Source organism: Aythya ferina (genome assembly GCF_964211825.1).
Source record: "Aythya ferina genome assembly, chromosome: 4".
In the NCBI taxonomy this organism is placed as follows: domain Eukaryota; kingdom Metazoa; phylum Chordata; class Aves; order Anseriformes; family Anatidae; genus Aythya; species Aythya ferina.
In genome coordinates this window covers 1,677,030-1,696,773 of record NC_140300.1, presented here as the reverse complement: position 1 = coordinate 1,696,773, position 19,744 = coordinate 1,677,030, and the positions used below count along the sequence as shown (strand labels likewise).

General features: G+C 48.6%; 1 protein-coding gene across 8 annotated transcripts in view; it reads left to right on the top strand.

Moving 5' to 3' along the window:
- The window catches only part of EXOC6B (exocyst complex component 6B), a 271,298-nt gene that overhangs the window by 106,907 nt on the left and 144,647 nt on the right, over positions 1-19,744 (top strand). For 5 of the 8 annotated variants that reach the window (XM_084517010.1, XM_084517012.1, XM_084517011.1 and 2 more), the window contains one exon: positions 14,829-15,005. In XM_084517010.1, the coding sequence (XP_084373136.1) occupies positions 14,829-15,005 (177 nt within the window). The remainder of the gene's footprint in view (positions 1-14,828; positions 15,006-19,744) is intronic. The other 3 variants (XM_084517013.1, XM_084517015.1, XM_084517016.1) reach the window with 1 other exon arrangement.

The window sequence follows — 19,744 nt, the reverse complement described above, 5'->3', positions numbered from 1 at the left end:
CAGCCAGAAGATGTGTTGCTGGTGATGGCAGTGCTCCCAAAGAGAAGCACCTTGAATCTGAGCTCTGGAAGACCCAGCTTGCTCATTGGCAGCACGGATCCTGTCCGGATGCTGTAAATATAAATAAGTGCTTGGGTTTTGGGTCCTGGAGCATCAAGAAGTGTTTGAAGCCTACAGAACAGCATGAATTACCTTTCCCTTCCTCTTTCCTCACTCTCTTGAAGATTAAATGAACCATCTCTTTACTTTTCTTTCCTCCCTGGAAGCAAGATGAGAACCCCAGCTTGGTTTATAAGGTGGGCTTGGAAAGTTTCTAGTTCATATGTAAAGTGCTTTCATCTTAAATGAGCGTATGTGGAAGGCTGCTCGGGGTGCATGTTATAACTCAAGGCAGAAAGCATCAGCCAGTCTTTCTAGGCGTATTTCTGTGGCATGATGCTAACTTTTATAACGTGTTTTTAAAGCATTGCTGGAAAAAGGAAAAGAAGCAGACGTTTTACTAGCTGCACGCTAGGTTAACTGTGGGCTGAGCAGTGCTTCAATTAGCGGAGCAGTGAGTGAAGTCAGTGGCTGTGTCCTCTGCGACTTGGACGGAGTCGGAGTCTTTCACTTAATCATTTATAACTAATTGCAGGAGCTCTACAAAGTCAACGCAGATCTTGGGAGCGTGCTTCTACCGAGCAAGAAACGAGGAGCACATTTTGCTGTTCAGCGTCTTGCACCGCAACTGTGCTCAGACTCGCGTTTTTTCACTCGTGTCAGACATGTCAGCCTGCTTCGGGAGCTGGAGCTGTGTCGTTAGCTCTTTGGCTCGTTAGTGGGTGGTGATGCATCAAGCAGGGACGACTGACTTCAATTTCCAGGTTGGTTTGCGAGCCACCCTCTTCTGTGACTGCAGCAAAGCTGTGATGTGGCTCGTAAAGTAGTTAAAACACGGACCGAGGTGTGTATAAACCACCTAGTGCAAGGCTGACAAAGCTGCTGAGGTTTCTCCTGTGCTTCTGAAGCACCCGCTGGCCATCATCTCGAATGAGAATGCAAACAGGGACCGGGACTTGAACACAACCACGGATCTGGCCCTCCAGTGACCTGCAAGGCTTTGAAGGAAGCTCTATTGAATATTTCTATTTCTATTGAAGTATCTCCAAAGCATTTGAAGAATAACAGCACTAAGGGCTTGGGAGATGGGAGGATCTCTCTTTTCCACTTTACTTGGAAAGGGAAAAAAAGGCGCTTTGGAATTTATTTGCAGGATGAGGAGGTTCCCAGATCCTTGAAGACTTTCTGATTATTTACAGCCGCCCTCTCTGGGGCTCTTCTAGCAGGGTCTCTACCGGTCTGTGCTAGGACTGAAGAAGGAAGGTTTTGGTTCTTTGGGTTCATGTCACAGTAGATGAAGCAGTGGTCCTAAATCCCACTTTAGCAGGCAATCCGTGTAGCCATCAAGTCAACGTAAGTCACTGGTGTTTGTGCAGAGCAGAGGGGTTACGTGAACAGTGCAGCCAGGGGCTAGAAGGGGTGGCTCAGAAATGCAGATGTAAATTTGTTCCACTCTGTTCTTACAGAATATTAATTTTAGTTATCCCCCAAAGTTTGCTCTTGTCACGCTGTGGTTGTCCATGAAGTTGTGCCTTCCTCTGCAGACCATTTAAGGGCACCGTAGGGGTATATTGATAATCAGAAAATTAACAGAAAAGGTTTTTTTAGATGTGATTCTTCCTTGCATCCACCCTTGGGAGCTCTTGGGCACCGCAGTCCTGTCTGCACACAGGTGAGGAGGGCGTAACAACGCGGAAAGGTTTCTCCCTGGGTTTTGGAGGGGTTTCCTGCAGTTCTACCTCCCATCATTTTTCCTCCCCAGCTGCCCTCTGATTGCATAAAGAAGATTCCAGCTCTGTGGTTCTGAGATGAACTTCTGAGCCTGCTTTGGGCCAGAGGAATGGGTATGTCTGCAGCAATACCCAGCAGCTAAGATGTCTTCTCCTCTCTTCTCCCAGTAAGAAATGAAGTTCAAATGACTGGGCATGGCTCAGAAATGGAGCTGAGCTCCGATGCTTCGCTTTCCTTTGCACAGAGCTCCAGCCAGCAACTTCGTGGCTGCCTCTTCCTTCTGGAAGATGTTTGAAGCACAGATAGGAGCACATTAACGCATTTGCCAGTCCTGTCTTGTAAAAATGCATGGAGAATCTCAGATGGGTACAGAAGAGCACCTGAGGCTGAGGGCAGACGTCACCGGCACGGCGTGGGGCCATGGGAGCCCGGGGCCGTGTTGCCTTCCTGCAGGTCCAAGTCTGGAGGATCACAGCTCCTTAGGGCACGCTGCCCCGGCACCCGCAGGAGCTTTATCTGGGCATTGAGATGCTGGTGAGACCAGTGGGAGTGCTGGGCAGGTGACGCTGACAGATCCGACGAGCTGGAAATGAGCTGTAGGCTCGGCATTTACTGCAGTGCTTAAGGCCGCACCGCAAACTCGTGGGCCATGGAGCTTTTGGAAAGGGAAACATGTGCTGGCAGCGTTGTTTTTCCATTTGATCTGTGCCCCTGTGTTGCAACTGGGGACACGCTCCTGCCCCGTGCGAGCTGGTGTTGTTGATGTTCCTATAAAAACGCTGGTGGCCACGCTGTCATCCTCTCCCGCCCCGACCGGCCCCGCGGAGTCGCTCAGACCCATGTGCAGACCAGATTGGTCCTGTGCCGAGGAACATTTCTTAGGGCCTTCTGAGGCCACGGAGTCCCTGCAGGAGAAGGCGGCCAAACCCACTGGGAGCTGGCTCGGTGCAGAACCAGAAAAAAAATGAGTCCCCACCGCTCCGGTCACCAACCCCGGCCGGCTCCGCGGTGCAAAACTTCACCGATGCTGGAGGAAAAGAAGGACGGTCAGTTGTGCTGCCTTCTGGTGCTGTTCTCCTCCACCCGACACGTTGCCTGGGATGCAGAGTTAAGTTTTGTTCCCCACCCGTGTCCCTCGTGGAGAGCTCTCCCTCCTGCCGGCTTGGCTCGGGACGGTGCCGGTGACGCACGGAGCTCGCCGGGGGGGTCCCGCTCACACCTTGTGAAAAGCAGGTGCAGCCCCGTTAACTCCAGGTGGAGGCAGAACAGCTGAAACCAGATTGAATTCCGTGCTTCAGCTGCCCTTTCTAATCTCGTATCGGGGCTAGATGGAAAAAAACTCCCCCAAAACAACTTTTTCACCCCGTTTATCATCACCAGGTGGAGTTACCCCCAAAAGCAATGGGTCGATGGACCCGCACGTGGCCGAGGCACAAACCCCAGCACCAGACGGGTGCCAGTTGGTGGAGGGGACTAAGAGAAGACCTCCCAGCTCAACGGAGAGGCACTTTTTTTTTTTTTAAAGGGTATATAAATCAAAATTGGAAGGGGCTGGAGGGAAGGTGTGAGATTTTTCTTGTGTTTTTTTTCAAGAGTTACGTTTTTTATCCTTAATAGATTTATAATATGCAGGTCCCTTTATTTGTTTCTATAAAATTAACTAGTAAATTTAAAATGGAAAAAAGCTAGTAATAGGAACCAGGCTATCTTTGCCAATGCTGAAATGTTGCTATATTTATGGAAGGTAGACAAGGGCATTTTTCCTTCTGCCAGGTTTTATGCTGGAGTGCCACATGTTGGAGGGTTATAAAACTTTTACTAACGAGAAGTTGGAGGAATGCTAACTTTCTAATTGCACTTTTTTGTCCAGGCTGCTGTTTATTTTGGTCTTTTAAAAAAATGTGATTGTAATTTTGAAGTCTGCAAGTTTTAAACGTAGGCAAGCAGTGCCTAGTAATGTGGGAAGGATATGGGACCTGGTGGTCAGAGAAAGGGCTTGGGAGAGCTGGTAGCCAGCGTTCCCGTCTCTTGCTCTACTGAAGCTGATTCTGACACCATGGAAAAACTCCTCAGTGTTTGAACCCTGCAAATTTCAGCAGTCCGGGCCCAGTCAATGGGATTTCTGTCATTTGTGTGTCTGTTGAGCAAGGATTTCTTTACCACTTCCCCAAAGGGACAGCGTGCTCCTGCTGGAGAGCTCTGCCTGAACGCTGAGTCGTGCCTACGACTTCAGATACTCTTGGCCTTAAGGTCTCTCAAAAAGCAGGTTGCTGGGTGACTGTAATTAAATAAAGTGGATTAGTTCACTGTAAATGGTCAAAAGAGGGATTAAAGTGCAGAAGAGCTTTGTGGAAACTTCTGGGAGTCGCTTGGTGTGTGAGGGATTAAGCTGCTTTGTGCAGAGATGGGTAGTTTCCCATTCCAGATAATTTAAATGTGTCTTTCCCTCCCTCTCTTCTTTTTTTCTCATTGTCATTATTATTTTTTTTGTGCTATTACTTCCATGCTGTTGGAAGTGTGGCAATGTTGGAAGTTTGAAATTTCATTCTTTAAATCTAAACCATCATAAAGTGCCTTATGAGGATATGAAATAACGCCCTGGAAACTGGGCGTTTTCTTCTCCTTCTTGAATATTTGTAAAAAATGGATTTGAGGGGGGAAAAGCAGGATTAGGGCTTTGAAAAATGCCTTCAGGTTGGGCTCCTCTCTCTTCTACCACATGTTCCTCTGAAGGAAATTTGTCACCAAAGCGCGCTGCTGATTTATAAACCCCGATGATGACTTCAATGAATTCAGCTGAAATTCAACAGAAAGCCCTTTTCCAACGCTGTGTCTGCCGGCAAGATGGGCTCATGCAATACATCACGTCGTCTTTGACAGGTACTTTGGCCCAAAGTTGCAATCCAGAATAGTGGATTATTATAATCCTTGTGAAGGTATCGTAATGAAAGCAACCTGCTTGGAAAGCACGTGGCACTTGTGATATCGTTAATGCTGCCGGCGGATATTAAGACCCCGGCTCCCATTTAGGGGTCCCCGCGTAGAGATTTCGGAGGGGGAGCTTAGCGCACAGCTTTCAAGATGTCTAGATCTGAAAAACCCCTCCTGGCCTGATGAAAGCGATACGGCTGCATTATGGTGATTGCACACAGGGTGAGATTGCAGGCTTCCGGGCTAGCAGAGTATTCTGTTACAATAAATTTCTCTATCAGCGGTCGGGTGATCACTTTTGAGCAGCCACAGGCTTACCACGGCTCCTCTTTCTCTTTGTGCTCTACTGGTAGTGAGTAATTGCAATGTAAAGGCACAGCATGCAAAATTAAAACATTATTCTATGGGATATGCATTTAATTTGCGTAAAAGCTTTATGCAGGATCATGCTTTCTGAATTTATAAGCAGGGTTTATGAAATAATACGTAACAGGACCCGAAGATGCATATTGGGACCTAATGCATGGCAGGGCCGAGCTTTTCCGCCGGTGGCTTTTTAGCAGGGGTGTCAGGGCCGGGCACGTTTGGAGGGGGAGAAAGAGGCTTCAAACAACCAAAACAACGGCGTGCCACAAGGGATGCTGCTGCGGCACGTCCGTTTGGATGAGCTGGAGGCGCTGGGGGTTGGAATGGCTGCGTATATTGTCTCTTATGAAACAAGCAGCAGAGAGCCAGCTGTAACACCCTCCCGTCTGCCAGCTGTGGCCGAGCCCTTGTTTGAGATGGAAATGTCAACGTTATTGAGGTCGAAGGCTCCCCTGCGGGATTGTTTTCATGGTTGGACCAACCAGGATGGATATTCCTAGCGAGCTGGTGGCGTCACGCTGCACCGGTGGTGCTGCTGACCAGGCCAGTGGCTTGGAAAATAAAACTGAACGGAATAAAATAGGTGGGGTGCTGCCCATTGCCTGGATACGTCTGATTTACCCTCATCTCTGTTGGCATGGAAGAAAACCCTGATAGGGGTGGGATCCTGGCTCCGCGAGGGCAATGGGTAGAGTTTGCTTTGAGTTTAACGGGGCCAGGGTTGTGGCTGTGTGGGCTGAGCTCGCGTAGGTTTTTGGTCGTGTTGTCCTGGGATCCTCTCGAGCAGTTGAACGGGAGGTGAGCTGCGGGGAGAGGGAAGGGAGGTAAAGAAAATACGAGGCTATATAACAGTTCTTTCATGTCTTCGTTTCTGGCTCTTGTCGTGCACAAAAATGAACGGGATTATGGCTGAGAGGGAAGCGTTGGCTTTGAGACGTTCTCTGCAGTTTCCCCATTAGCCTTTAGAGGGCAGTTCATGTCCAGTAAATAACAGATTTAGGGACTTGAGTGATTTCTCTGAGTTTTGAAAGCTCAGTCAGCGAATATGGAGTATTTTTTAATGTGAAATTTTAATAAATTCTCCAATAACTGCTCGTGCTTTAAAAAACAAATGTTTTGTCAACCTAAAGAAGCAAGGTGAGATCAAGTTTTGGTTTATATACAACTGTTTGCAGCCTTCCTAGTTTAAATGCTAAAAATTGTGATGGGAGCAAATGTTATTTATTGAGCTTGGGACAAAAGTCTTGGGAATGCACTATGGTAGAGGAGAATTATCTCATATCTGGGCTAGAAAGTTTTTTAAGTTAAAAACAAACACACAAAGTGTTGTTAGAGTTTGGTGACTGGGGTTTATCGACAATAATGCTGTGTGATGAATATGTAACTCCCCAAATCTCGTCTCCAAATCCCCAAGCCTCGTGCCCAGCAGTCGTATCCCTGGCGAACAACTCCTTGGTAAGAAGTAGTTTATCAACAGGAAATTTCAGCGCAAATTTAGCAGTGTCAAAGGAATCTGGCTGAAACGAAGGCAGCCAAATGAAATATAAGCTCTTCTGTAAAGTGATCTTCAGTGAAACTTTTCATATGGGATTAAATACCCCGTATAGTCAACATGCTTGGAGAAGCAGCAGCTATTTAATTCCGATTAATTAAAACCAGAAATAACACAATAATGTTCTTCTTTCTTCTACTACTACCCTAAAGCTCATGGATCACGGAGAAGATGATTATTCTTGAAAAAGCCATTTAGCTCTTAACAAGAAAAGGGCTGAGCCACAAAGACTAGCTTTTGACATCTGTTTTGCGGGTTTCTCATCAAAAAAACCATAGGGGTTATTCCTAAACAGAATGAAGTATTCTTTGTTGCAAGAAGGACTTTGCTTTGTGCGTGTTTAATCTTCTGGAGGTGGAGGTACTGGTGCTGTCTGCATCCCCCAAGAGATATGAACAAGCTCATAGGGCATTTCTCTCCATTTTTGGGTTCATTCTTTAACTCCTGTGGTTCTTACCCGGTCTTTCGGTGCATTGGTACGTAGCTCTGAAATTAGCCTTGTATGCTGAAGCTGATGGCACTTTGAGTGAGCCCCTTCAGCTTCCTACTGCAAAAACATTTCTCTGTCATAAAGAACTAAACAAAACCAACAGTCAACAACCAAGGAAATACCCCAAACCAGCACAGGAAGGCTCTCAAGATACCCGTTAATCCAACAGGTTCTTCCCAGGCGTGGTTGGCATTACAGAGCCCATCCGTAGCATGCGTTCATCAGACGTGTCCTTGAGCCTGTGGTGATGGAGACCTCTCCGTTAGGCCGTCCCTTGGTGTTTTTCTGTCCTTATCCTTCCTGGTACGCCTAAACTTAACATCCTGGTGCGATGCACTGCATGGGCAGGGCACAGAGCTCAGCACCCGTACGGCCCCATGAACGTGCCTTTGGCTGCATCGCAGAGCAGATGAGTCCTCGGTGCTGGTGGCATTACCTGGAGCCACCGCCACGAGCAAGGTGTCTGTCTTACAGAGGGGCATTGGAAGAGAAGATCCGTGCCTTGGCTTGAGCTGGTGGAAGGCTGATCCCTGCTTTGATGCCCTTGAAGTTCAGCCCCTGCTATCCCAGCTTGTCCTGAGTACGGCCGAGGATTGTTTCTGTCTGCGGATCTGCTCTGCAGATCTTCCCAGATCTCATTTAAGAGACTTACAAGCTCTCTTGCTTCAAAGCCCAGAGATGTTTTGTCCAGGACTCAGGGCTCGGGGCTTTGTCCCTTTATTCCGATGGGTCTTTGTGTGTTCCGGGGTAATCGGGACCATCTAAGATAGGTGCTTTGAACACTACCGGCTTCTCAGAACCTTGAAAAAACCCAAACCAGGCCGATAAATGGAAACAAAAGCAGAATCTTGAAAGGAAACTTATCTCCACAACGCCTAGCAAGGCCCAGAGAGAGGGTGTGTGAAACAGCAGTGCGACAACTCCCACAGAGAACAGAAGAAAGGAGTTTAATCAGAGACCAAGATATGGGGGCTAGCACTCCTCCAGCTGTACAACTTCTCGAGGGTCAGCGTGGTCAAGATAAGTGCAGAGCAGAGATCCAGGACCTGATGAGCCCTTGTTCTCCTTCCCTTCCCATTGCTAACCCATAAGATGACGATGTCGGGCAGTGTTTCTCAGTATACCGGCAGCTTCAAATGGCCAGGAAAAACGAGAGTAGAAACACTGAGATGCTTCAGTGCTTACGCAGCCCTTTTGGTTTGTCCCAGTGTCACCCTCCAGAACCTGGAGGGTGAGAGCCATCTGCTTTCACTTCTGGCCAGGGGATTTTGTATGAAGGCGATCGGAACCATTGGAAAAGGGATTTTCAATTGCTGGGACGAGTTGAGCGGGGCCCTGGATCCGCAGCAAGCTGTCGGGGCTGGGCACCCGTTAACCAAAGCCGAGCTGCGGAGCTGTCAGGGCCACGGGCTTCGATGTGCTTGAAATACCTTGTACAACAGCGGTCCTCCTCCTGCTTTTAGGCTGCTTATCCAATTTTCAGCTTCTCCCCTCGGTGTAAACGTGATAAACACACTTTTTAATCGCATAACCGAGCTACTTTTGATGCCTGCGTGCCGCTATCTTGTTCTGGAGGCTAGATCACACAGAAGCCTAAATCAACACTTTGCTCCATAAAGGACTTCCAAAAAAATGGCTTTCTGTCTTTTATTGTGCAGCTGACCTGGAGGACTCACCTGCTTGAGTCCTTTTATCAAGGCTAATGTGATAAACTTCTTCTTACAGCTCCTGGGAGAGGAGAGCGCTCAAGTCTCCACCGCTCCTTTCCCCGAGTGCCGTACTGCAGGAGCTTCCCCAAAGCACTCTAGAGGCTCAACAGTCTTCGTATAAAATGCTGAATTAACCAAGCTACTCTCTACAATGAACTCCAAGGATATAAATGATGCTGACCTTGCCTCACGGATAAGGAAAAGGAGCCAGAGTGTGGGGACGAGGATAAACCCCTGGGTCAAAGCAAAAGCAAAGGGAGAATTGCTCGCCCACGCTTGCACGCTCGATGCTGAAAATTTGTATTTGTGCAAACCTTGCACAAATATTGTCAGGAGGTGGTTAGCACGGGGAGGGCTGAGGGCTGAGAATTATTTTTAGGGAAGGAGGAGAGGTGGAAGGTTGAAGCAAAGGCTGTGCAGGGCGGTGGGGGAGTGCAAGCTCCTTGAATGCTGCATTTTCAGAGTTATTTTTCTAATGGCCAAGCAGTGAGTTAAAAAAAAAAAAAAATCATGTTTTTGGGCCTCATTTCCTGTGCTGATGGTGAACTTTGTCAGACAAACCTCTGACAAATTGTTTTCTCTGATAACCAGTTAACACCAAGAAAGCAGATAGGCAAAAACTCTTATCATCTTGACAAGCGACTGGGTTTTAGTTAAAACTGAAAACAGAAGCTGTGTCAGCGTGTTGAGTTTACACCTTGCAATAATAATACATGCTTTTATCTGATCTGAGGGGGATTTTATAACTTTCAAATGGATCTTTGGCCGGGAGCCAGCCGTACTGTCATTTTTTATTAACTTTCTTTTTTTCTTCCCCCGTAGCCAGTCTGCTTTTTGTAATATTGTTGAAGGAATATGTAGCCCATTCCTGGGGATATTGTGAAACGATATTTTAAAGTTCCGTGTCTCAGCCCATTAGAGGGGTCTATAAAACAATCACAGCAGCGAATGTGCAGTAACTAATCAAAACCACCAAAGCTAACCACAGCGGTGCTTCAATCCCTTTTAAATAATAAAACCTCTTCTGCCGTGCCTTATCTACTGTCTCATCAGGAAGGGGCTAATTAGATTCTTCTCAAAAGTAAATATTGTCAGTTCATCGCTGGGTGGAGGTGACGGGAGGTAAGACGCGCTCGCTGTCAACATTGGCAAACCGAGGCAGAAAACAAGACAAAGTTGTAAAAACCCTATAAAAAGCTGCTTGAGTTTTAAAGGAGCTCGCTCCCGTGTAGGTGGTATCAAACCCTTCCCTTGCGGGGAAGGCAGAGCCTGGGGGGGACACGGGGTGGGATTTGGGGCTGTGGGTAAGGCAGCTCCTGGAGTTTGGGGCCACCACGTCTCACATCTCCTGTAGCACGGCCGGGCCGTGGGCTTGGTCCCTTGTGGTGGCTTTCTTGTACTGCGATGCCTTCTGGGTGTGAATTCCCTCTCCGAAGCTCACAGCAGCATTTTTGGGATGCACTGGCAAATATTGAGGGCTGGTATTTAGGGCTTTTGTATGGCAGGCTTGAAGGTAAGCCCCCCACAGCCACGTAACGAAAGGTTGGGCACGTGGTGGAGTGGGCGTGCAGGCGGTGTAAAAGTTAATGGCTTGGGGGAACATAGCTAATAATAATAAAAAAGAAGTGCTTTCCCCCCTGCTCTTTTGATCCTCTGTTAAAAAAGGGACGGCAGTAGGAAGATCAACGTTTCCAGTTGAGTTTGGCCAACAAAACCTACCAGCTTCTCCTCTGAGGGATCCCACGCCAAGGGGCAGCCCCAGGTCCTCGTCCTGGCCCTTGAAGGCTGCAGGGGGAAGGCTGTAGCCAGAGCCAGGACCGTGCTGCTCTTTGGGGACTGGGATTTCGGCACGTGGGCATGCAATTCTCGCTGGGCTTGGGGCAGGTTTCAGCTCCGTGTTATTGCCGAACCCAACGTTGGCTACGAACAGGCGTTGGGTTTCTTCACTTTCCTTTTTATTGTCACGTTAAGCGGAGAGCCGAGAGATTGATAGTCTCGTATAATGGAGGTAATTTTACAGAATAATACAAAAATGCACTTGCTTTCATGTAAACCACACCAAAAGGTAAGGGGATTTTTTTTTTTTTTGTTTTATTTTTGTCCCTCGAGGGCTTTTCTCCTCCCCCATAGCCCCGGGTTCCTCCATTTTCAGAGGGCACGCTGGAGTGTCGCCTCTGCTTTGATGTGGTTTCTAAAGTGTGCCTCTTCATTGGGCTCCCTACAGATGCCTTTATGTGAAACAGAACATTAAAATCCAAATGTGCCTGCTCCGCAGGTCGTTTTTCATCCTTTATGGGCGACGTCAAATATATTGCAGGGTTGTTCTGCTGCACCCCCGGCCCAGGAGGGAGAGGGCTCGGGAGGTGCGGGGAACGAGACGGGGGTGGGAGCGGGGGGTTCCTTGGCGGCTAAGCCCAAATTTCTCCCGAGTTGCTTCCTCTGGGCCTCTCCCCAGCTCTCTCTTTCTCTCCAGGTGAAACCGAAACCTCGGTGACTTCACCCAAGCCCGCCGAAGTTAAAGCAAATTTGATATTTCTCACTTCTAGGTCACTTCAGTCCATATTGTTTCCTGCCAGGAGTGGGGGAAGGGGGGAAATGCCCTGCTGTTAATGGAAAAGCAATTACTGCTTTTTTTTTTTTTTCTGGCACGTCCATCGTGTCCCTCCAGCATCACACCTAGGTTATGGCTCTGCCTCGAGCACCGCCGCTCGCCGGTAGCCTGCAGGCTGCTCGCTGAACAGAACGGGCTGCTGGGGGCTCTTTGGGTGAAGCCAGCTCAGCCTTCAGGATGAAAATTGCTGGGAAACCTTTTCTTATTTATATATATTTTTTCCAAATTCCTAGAAGTAAGTTGCCTTTGATAGGCTGGAAGGCTTTGAAGGCATCGGGAGTGTCTCTCCGGCTGCTTTTTGTGCACCTCTAGGAGGTGTGGGTCACGCACTTTTACTTTCCCATTAGGTCCCAGGACTTTAAATCAGGTCAAAATGCTTCTCTTGATCAATTTTTGTTCACGAACCAAATTAAAACTCTGCAAAATGCAACGTGTGGTGTTTGAATGTGGATGCTGAACTCTAGGTCTAGAGCAAAAGCTCTTCCTAGGACAGGTTTTCTTGACTTTGGGGTTTTGATTTGGATTTTTTACTGGTCAATAGATGCTACCCTGAACTTGTGTGCATCGCTGGAGGAATGCAGTCATACCTCTTGCTTAAAAAGGGTTCAGAAAGAGACTGGGGAGCAAGCTGATGTGCCTTTTGGGGACATCTGCCGGGCCTTCAATTAGGCAAATTCTGCATCCAGCCTAAAACGCTGCAAGTTGCATGCTCAGGGCTGAGACAGCGAGTTCAGAGCTAACGGCAGCATCCTTCTGAGTGTTAGCCCGGATTTGTCTTCTCCCACGGCCACTTCTCCTTCTGTGATCTTGCTACGCCCTGTTTAATGATCCGTGTGAAGTTCAATGTTTTATGTAAAACTTTGCGTTTTCCCATTCTTTCATTTCTTCTCTTGCTAAAGGAAAAAAGATTACATAAATTTAGGAGATTTTAATGAGTACAGCGGGCTGGCTTTTGGTGCAGTTTGCAGTGGATTCAGTGTTATAACTCCATTACGCTTCAGTTGAGTAACTTATGTCATAACTGGGTGTATCTGAGAGGAGAATCGGGCCTCGGATCTCTTTGTTGTGTGGGCTTCAGAAGGACCAAGCGCTTACTCCCCTTTTTGAAGTCCTAATTCTCTTTATATGGTGTCGCAACGTCTTTCTATAGAGTTGTGCTTCTGAAGTTAGAGATTTCTAATGCAAAAAACACCCCTTTTCCCCAACTGCTTCAAGTAATGACGTTGCTAGCAAAATTAGGATTGAGCAGTGTTAACGCAGGCCTTTTCCTGTGGCTTTCTTGCAGAAATCCCTATTGTTGAGGCTCATCCCTTAAGAGATCTCTTTAATATGCCTGCTTGGTAGTCCCGTTGCTTCTCTTCGAAGTGTTTGTAGTAAATTCAGCGCTACTACAGCTTTGCAACCACTAGAGGTCAAGATTGCGCTATTGCACGCCAAGGGCTGTAACGCATCGCTCCCTCGCTCCTTATCCTGCCGTAGCCGTGGCCAGTGTCAGATTAAAAGCTGTAATTTTATTATCAATCGCCATGTTTGGCAATTAAGCCGAAGCCCATCGGACGTGCAGGCGCGCGGAATGGGAAGGAGACTTTGCCTTACGGAGCGGTGGAGCCCAGTGGGTTTTGCAAGGCTGGAGATATCCGCGCCGGGCTTGTTTTTAATATTCTTCAGATCTAGGAGCTGCACAAGTTATCTGGCTCTGGGGTGTTTCTTCCAAGGGAGGGATTCAAAAGAGAGCTGAGCTGAGAGCGGCTGTCAAAATAAAACTCACTCATAAATTCTTTTTGTGGGCTATTAATACTTTTAAGTGTTTACACGGAAATCATTTTGAAGGTTTGTGCTCTAGATAGAGACTTCTACTTCATGCTCTTCAGGTAGTAAAAGTAATTAGTGCTTTTTTTTGGGTTCCTTGCTTCTGATCTCTGCTCCTTCATGGTTGTTTGCATTGCCCAAATTGCATCTGAGCTGGTAGAACTTGGTGCGCGTACGTGCCCTCGCTATTGCCATCCCTTTGTATCCTTGAAAACGTAGCCCACTTGAATTAGATTTTCTACCCCCTTTCTTCTTTCATCACACTGTTGCAAAACCAGCACATCATCTAAGGGCCTAGTGTTTTGTCCAAGGTGGTTTCGCTGACACCAGTATCTGCAGTACAGCTTCTGGAATTTCGTCTCCCTTCTGAAGTCGGGCAGGGCACGAGCCCTCTTTGTTTCTTGTTGTATGGGAGCAATGAAATGCTTGGATGCAGGTTTGGTTAGAATTGTAAGGGTATCGGTAAAAATACAGTTCATAGTAATAACTGAAAATAATGTATTTGCTCATTCTTTTTCAAAAAAGAAACTCGTGCTATCCAAAGGAACTTTTTCAGGGGGAAATCTGGATGATTTCCATACATCTTTCTTCGCATATATATAAAATTATAGCAAAACATGGGAGAGTTTCTATAAATCGCGTGTATGTATCTGTATAGATTTCAGGTTTTTTAGTTCCTAGCTAGAGCAGAGCACAAGCTCCCATGTGCAGAACCACTGCGTTTGCTGGCCTGGCCTTTTCCCCGTGTCTGGGACACGATTTGGCACTTGGAGCGCGAGCCGCGGCTCTGCGCCATTCCCCCTTCCTGCACTCGGGTTTGAAGCTCGCGTTCAACCCTCGGACAACTGGGGCTAAGCAATTTGTCCCGTCAAATCTTGTGCTCGGTAACAATGAGTGGGTTTTTGCAGCGGGTCTCATGCACCAACCTCTGCTGCAAACAAAGCTCGCAGCGGGCCGAGGGAGCCGCACCGCGTCCTCGCGTTGTGCGCGGTGAATCGCGGGCGCTGCTCCCAGCGAGGGCATTTTTTGCTCGAATACCTTTTACAGATCGTTCTGTAAATCAGCAGCGTACAATTAAGATCTCCTGGGGTACCACAAAAATGCTTTCAGGAACCTCTGGGGTCCAGATGTGGAATGTTTTGTGCTGACACGGGTTGAAAAGAGGAACAAATCCAACGGTTAAGTACGTCCTTTAATTTAGCCTGTGACAGTCACCACATGGCCTATGGGCTAATATTTCTGCATCTGTGCTGTAAATAGATCAATATGGCAGTATGATGGGTTTGGCGTTTTGATTTGTGAAGAGTCAGAATATTGTTTGTATTGTTGCATAATCCCTGGAATGGTTTTGAAATTAATCTTCTGTTTCTCTGGAATATCTGGGTTAGGAAAAACACAACACTTCGAAGTTCCATTAAGTGTGTGTTTTATTTTGTCTCATTTGTCGTATTTCATGACTGATTGCATCTTTTGGCTGAAAAATAAATAGGGGGATGCTATCATAAAACTTGAAATCTGCTTTTTTTCTAGGCACAGCAGCAAAGAAACCTGGACAATATTGTATCACAGCATCCCAGGATAAGCGGGGGAAAAAAGTCCAAGAAAGAAGTCTGCGCAAGCTCAGATTTGGAGGTAAAGACCACTAGCCCCATGTCTGAGCAGGATTCGGGTATCCTGGATGTTGAAGATGAGGATGAGGATGAAGAGGTAACTGTATACCATCAAACCCAGGAGAGGGACAGCTCGGGGGTGATCAGTAGGGTCTCAGTGCTTGCACCTAGCTCAGCATTTTGTGTCCCCAGGCAGCGCAGAGATGCGGAGGAGGCTGCAGAGCACGGGTGCCTTTCAGTATTGGGTCATTTGTCTGAATTCTGTGATTCTATTTGTTTTGCACTGCTGTCCTTACCCTTGTTAGCAGACTCAGCAGAGATGCCACACGTGACAGGAGAGCAGAATGGCCCCTGAGTTCTGTCCTGCAGCTCCCCCGCTGCCTTTCTGTGGCCTTTTCTTACTTGGGGATGAATTTTGATTTCTATCCTGAAGTCTTCATTTACAAGAAGATAAATTCCTGCGTAGGGCACGAGATGTTTGGTCTCATCTGTGAGCGTGTGTCTTGCAGCAGAGGCGCACTTGAGAAGATTTGTGTTGGGATGGGTTTTTTTTAGATGCAATTACAATTCCTTGCTGTGTTTCTGTTGTTGTTTCCTTGGGCTGGCATTTCATTTATGCAGCAATTTCTGATGCCTCTGCAGTCGCTGCAGGATGCCCGTACCTTTCATGGTTACATGTGAAGCATCTCTGTGACCACTTTGGTTCTTCTTTCCTCCTGAGCTGGAGGGTAATGGATGTTGTGGAACATCTTGGATTCGTGCTGCTTGAAATGCAGGAGTCTGTCCCTCTGTTTCAGGAGAGGCAGTGCAAAGATACTGGCAGGGAATGTGGGCCACGAGGTGCTGAGCTTTTTGCTGCCTTCTCCCAACGTCAGGAGAACGACGTTCTCAGCCACAACCCATAACTGTGTCAGTCCGTGTGCGTTGCCCTGAGCCAAGAGGATGAAGAACAAGCTTCAAATGTTTGCAGTGGCGTGGATTTCCCAAGTGGTTCTGTGCCTTGTTCCCAGAGGTTTGATTCTGTTCCTTCCTCTTCATCTCTGTGGCACTTCCACGGCAGACACGGAGGTGGCCACTTGCTCACAGGGACCCGGTGGTGGAGCACTGCTCAGCCCCTGCTCTGAAACCCCTGGGCTGTGGGATTTCCCCTGCCTCAGAAGGGAAATAGAGCCAAAGAAAAACGAGGGGAAAAGGCACGGTTTTGGCAAAGAAGCACTGATTTGGTTGTCCTGGACCTCGGTGGTGACAGTTCCGTCCCGCGCTAAAAATCTCCCACTCGCTGTGGGTGCTCGGAAGCAGGATCTGTGTGAAAGGTGGTACTTGGCACGTGCCAGGCTTCAGCCCCACTAGCCCAGAGAGGCAAGATATTAAGGAGGGAAGGTCTTCGAGTCATAATTTGTATGGCACGGCTGGGAGAAGCCTCCTGACTAACGGAGTGGAGCTACCTCGTGTCCGTGCCGAGGACATCTCATCTCGTGGTGTGGGGCAAACCAGGCTGCCAGCAAGCAAACAGGCTGGGTGTGGGTGGGATGGGGCAACCAGTGGGCTACCAGCAGGGGCTACTGGGGGGCTACCAGCCCGGAGAGCCCCGGTGGCAGCAGGGCTGGAGCTGCTGTCCGTGGTGATGAAACGGGACGGGCGGCAGCAGCGCCGTGAGCCCGCTCGGCTCCGGCAGGGCTGCGGTGCCTGCAGAGCCACCAGCACGGACACCCGGCTCCTCCCCAGGTTCTTAACCCCCTGGGGTCGTCTCCTCCTGGCAAAGAAAGTAGTTTGTTTGTTTGTTTGTTTGATTATTTTTTTATTTGAGTACAAACGGGTCTCTGGAAGCGGAGCCCTAAATCTCGCGTGGTGTGCCTGGGGGTGGCACCCGGCTGCTCGCCCCCTTCCCTGACCCCACAGGCAGGGTGAGGGGCAAAAAAAAAGCTGATCTGAAGGGCAAAAAGCAGAGAGCTCGTGGCTCAACTATAAAGACAGTTTAATAAGCAAAAGGAAGAAAAAAACCCTACAAATGAGGCAAAGGTGATCGCTGACCACGTCCCACCAACAGATGGGTGCGCAGGCAGTCTCCAAGCAATGGCCACTTTTTTGGGGGTAAAAAAAAAAACCCCACACACCTCCTCCCTTCCCTCGTTTCGTTTGAGCATGATGTTCTGGGGTAGGGAACATCTCTCTGGGCAGTTAAGTAAAATGAAGTAGAAGAAGTAAAATTAACTCCATCCCAGCCCAAACGAATATAGGGGTAAAATCCTAACGCCAGGTGTAAAATCCTAACGCCAGGTTCTTTGGTAGGGTTTCTCCGTGGCGGCAGCCCAGTGTCAGTATTGCTGATATTTACACCCAGCTTTCCATCTTCTAGCATGACCCCTTCTCCTGCTTATCTCTGTGTAGTGACAGAAGCAGAGTTAGAATAAAGTTAAGGCAAAGTTGGAGGCTCTGAAGTTAATCCCAGTTGCCTGAAATTGTTCGTGGTAGGTGTCCTGAACCGCGTCCTGTTCCCTGCCCAGCCATGCTCTGAGCCTGGAGGGACACAGCTGCTGCAAGTGGGCACGTGTTGCTTGCCGTGCTTTGCCCCTCACCCTTTTTCTTCTCAAGAAAACGTGGAATAATAGTGATAGGAAAACCCAGAGAAAGCAAAGACAGCGCCTTGGAGAATGAGGTCAGCAGCCAAGTAAAGACACGAGCCCGAAGCATCCGAAGAGCACACTGGTGGCTTTTGCTCCTGACCTGACACAGCCAAATATCCCAGCTGCAGGTTTGGGTTTGGAAGACGGTCAGTGATGGCTGGGGAGGGAAGGACGAAGGGTGCATGCACCTACAGCTATCCAGGGCTGAAAATGGGATAAACCTCGAAGCGTTTCTGATTAAGGTTTTGGCAGGAGAGCTCCCAATCCTGGTCCCTAGGCCAGCCAACTCTGGAAAAAGTGGGTTTAATACAATATTTTTTTTCCCTTTAGGAAATATCAGAGGCCCTTCAGCAGGCTGTGGTAAGGAGTTCTCCACCTGGGGTGGATGAGCTCTTGTAGGGATCTCACAGCTCCTCACGCATCCGGCGCCATCCCTCCCTTCGTGCAGCAGAATTCAGAGGAAAAGGCTTGAAAGGGACAAAAAGCAAAAGAGTTCTGCTTATACGGTTAAAAGCATCGTTATGCAGATCCTTCTCTCTCTCGGGGTAGCTCAGGGAAGCTCTGCCAGCTACGTTCAGGAGGAGCAATCGGAGGCGTGGTGCTCGGCTCTGTGCCAGGTCTGCATTTTGGAGGCGTCGCAGCCCAGACGTGGCCCACGCGAGCGCAGGCACCCCGCGGGGTGGGAGCTGCCACCGTGATCAGAGCAAGAGCGTGGGCAGAGCTGGAGAGTGAGCGGGGAGAAGACTCAAACTGAGTTTTTATGAAAGTCAGGAGGCAGAAGGAGGATCAGCGTCTCACACTGAGCAGCTCCACGGGCTGTTCTGTCTGTGCCAGCCGCTCCCTTTGTAGTAAAAAGCGTCCAGAAAACTACAAAGCTCGTCCAGATTCTTCTCATTTCCAGTGCCTTTCCCTTTGTGATCCTGGTGAGTGCATCAGGACAAACTCGCCTGCATTCTCATGTCTTCTGGTCCCCCAAAAGGCTGGCCAGGTGTCCGTGAAGTGGTCGGGTAGAAGTGGACTCCCTGGTGCTCCTCTGGGGGAGAGGGGAGACTTTAAGGACGGACATCGAGCTGCAGAATAACAGCCCCTGGCCTCCTATTGAAGAGCAAATCAACAAACTCCAGACGGTTTTCTGTTCAGAGAGGGAGTCTGGCACTGAGGACTTCAGCAGGTGCGAGGTGTAGCCAAAACTCGTCATGCTCCTGGCTTTCTTCCAGGTGGCCCTGGCTGCAGGAATCGGTTGTAATTCTCGCGGTGAACGTCCTCGATCTCTTCCCAAGTTTTGGGAGCTAGAACAGGGACCCCGGAGAGTTCCCTTGCCGTTCCCTGATAAATGGCTGTGTTAGGTGCCATCAGCCGCCAGCTTCTGTTTGCTTCCACGAGTCATTGCACAAAAAAACACGTCTTGGACACGGAGACAAACCTTTCTATTTCCAGACAGAGCTGTCTGCCTGCTGTCTATAACGTCAGCCCGGGTGAGATCAGTCTGCAGGGCGCTGTGGCTGCTTCCAATGTTACACAGTCTGAGCATCCTTTGGACCACGCAAAGACGTTCAGTTTTTCCCTACGGTTAGGACGTGGCAAGCACTGGGTCAGAGGACACCGAGGCCACGCAGCGTGTAGCAGAGCTAAACCACAGCTGGTTCTGGGCAGCAAGGGATCAAAAAGCTTCCAAGCTGCCAGTAGCCAGAGATGAGGAGAGGTTTGTTGAAGGTGCACAGAAGCAACGTTTCCTTCTGCAGTTAAGGTTTGCTGTTTAAGGTGAGCAGACACTTTCTGCACTGAAAAAAACTGTGGGTATCGTGTGCAGGGACCCAACCTGCTAAATATCCTTGGCTGGGCTTGCAGCTTTGTGGCTGCACCCCTGAACCCTTGTGCTTGAGTCAGTGGTTCATCACTGAATGATCCATCAGACAGTTCATAAACACTTCTCTTGGGTTCCTTCTACACGTATTCAGGTCTGGATTCTCCTTTCCTTACTGAAAGAAGAGCAAATCTGTGTGTTGGTGTCGTGTCTTTACAGCAAAAAGTAACAAGGATCAGAGATTCCCACCCTTGTACCACACCTTCGTGTAAAGCCAGACCAGAGCATCCCTCACCTCAGACTCGCGTTGATGTCGGCTGCAGATGAGCACTGAAAACGTGGCTTGAATGGGTTAAACTTGCTACAGTCAGCGTTTAACCCAAATGAAAGAGTTCTTGCAGAAAGAGA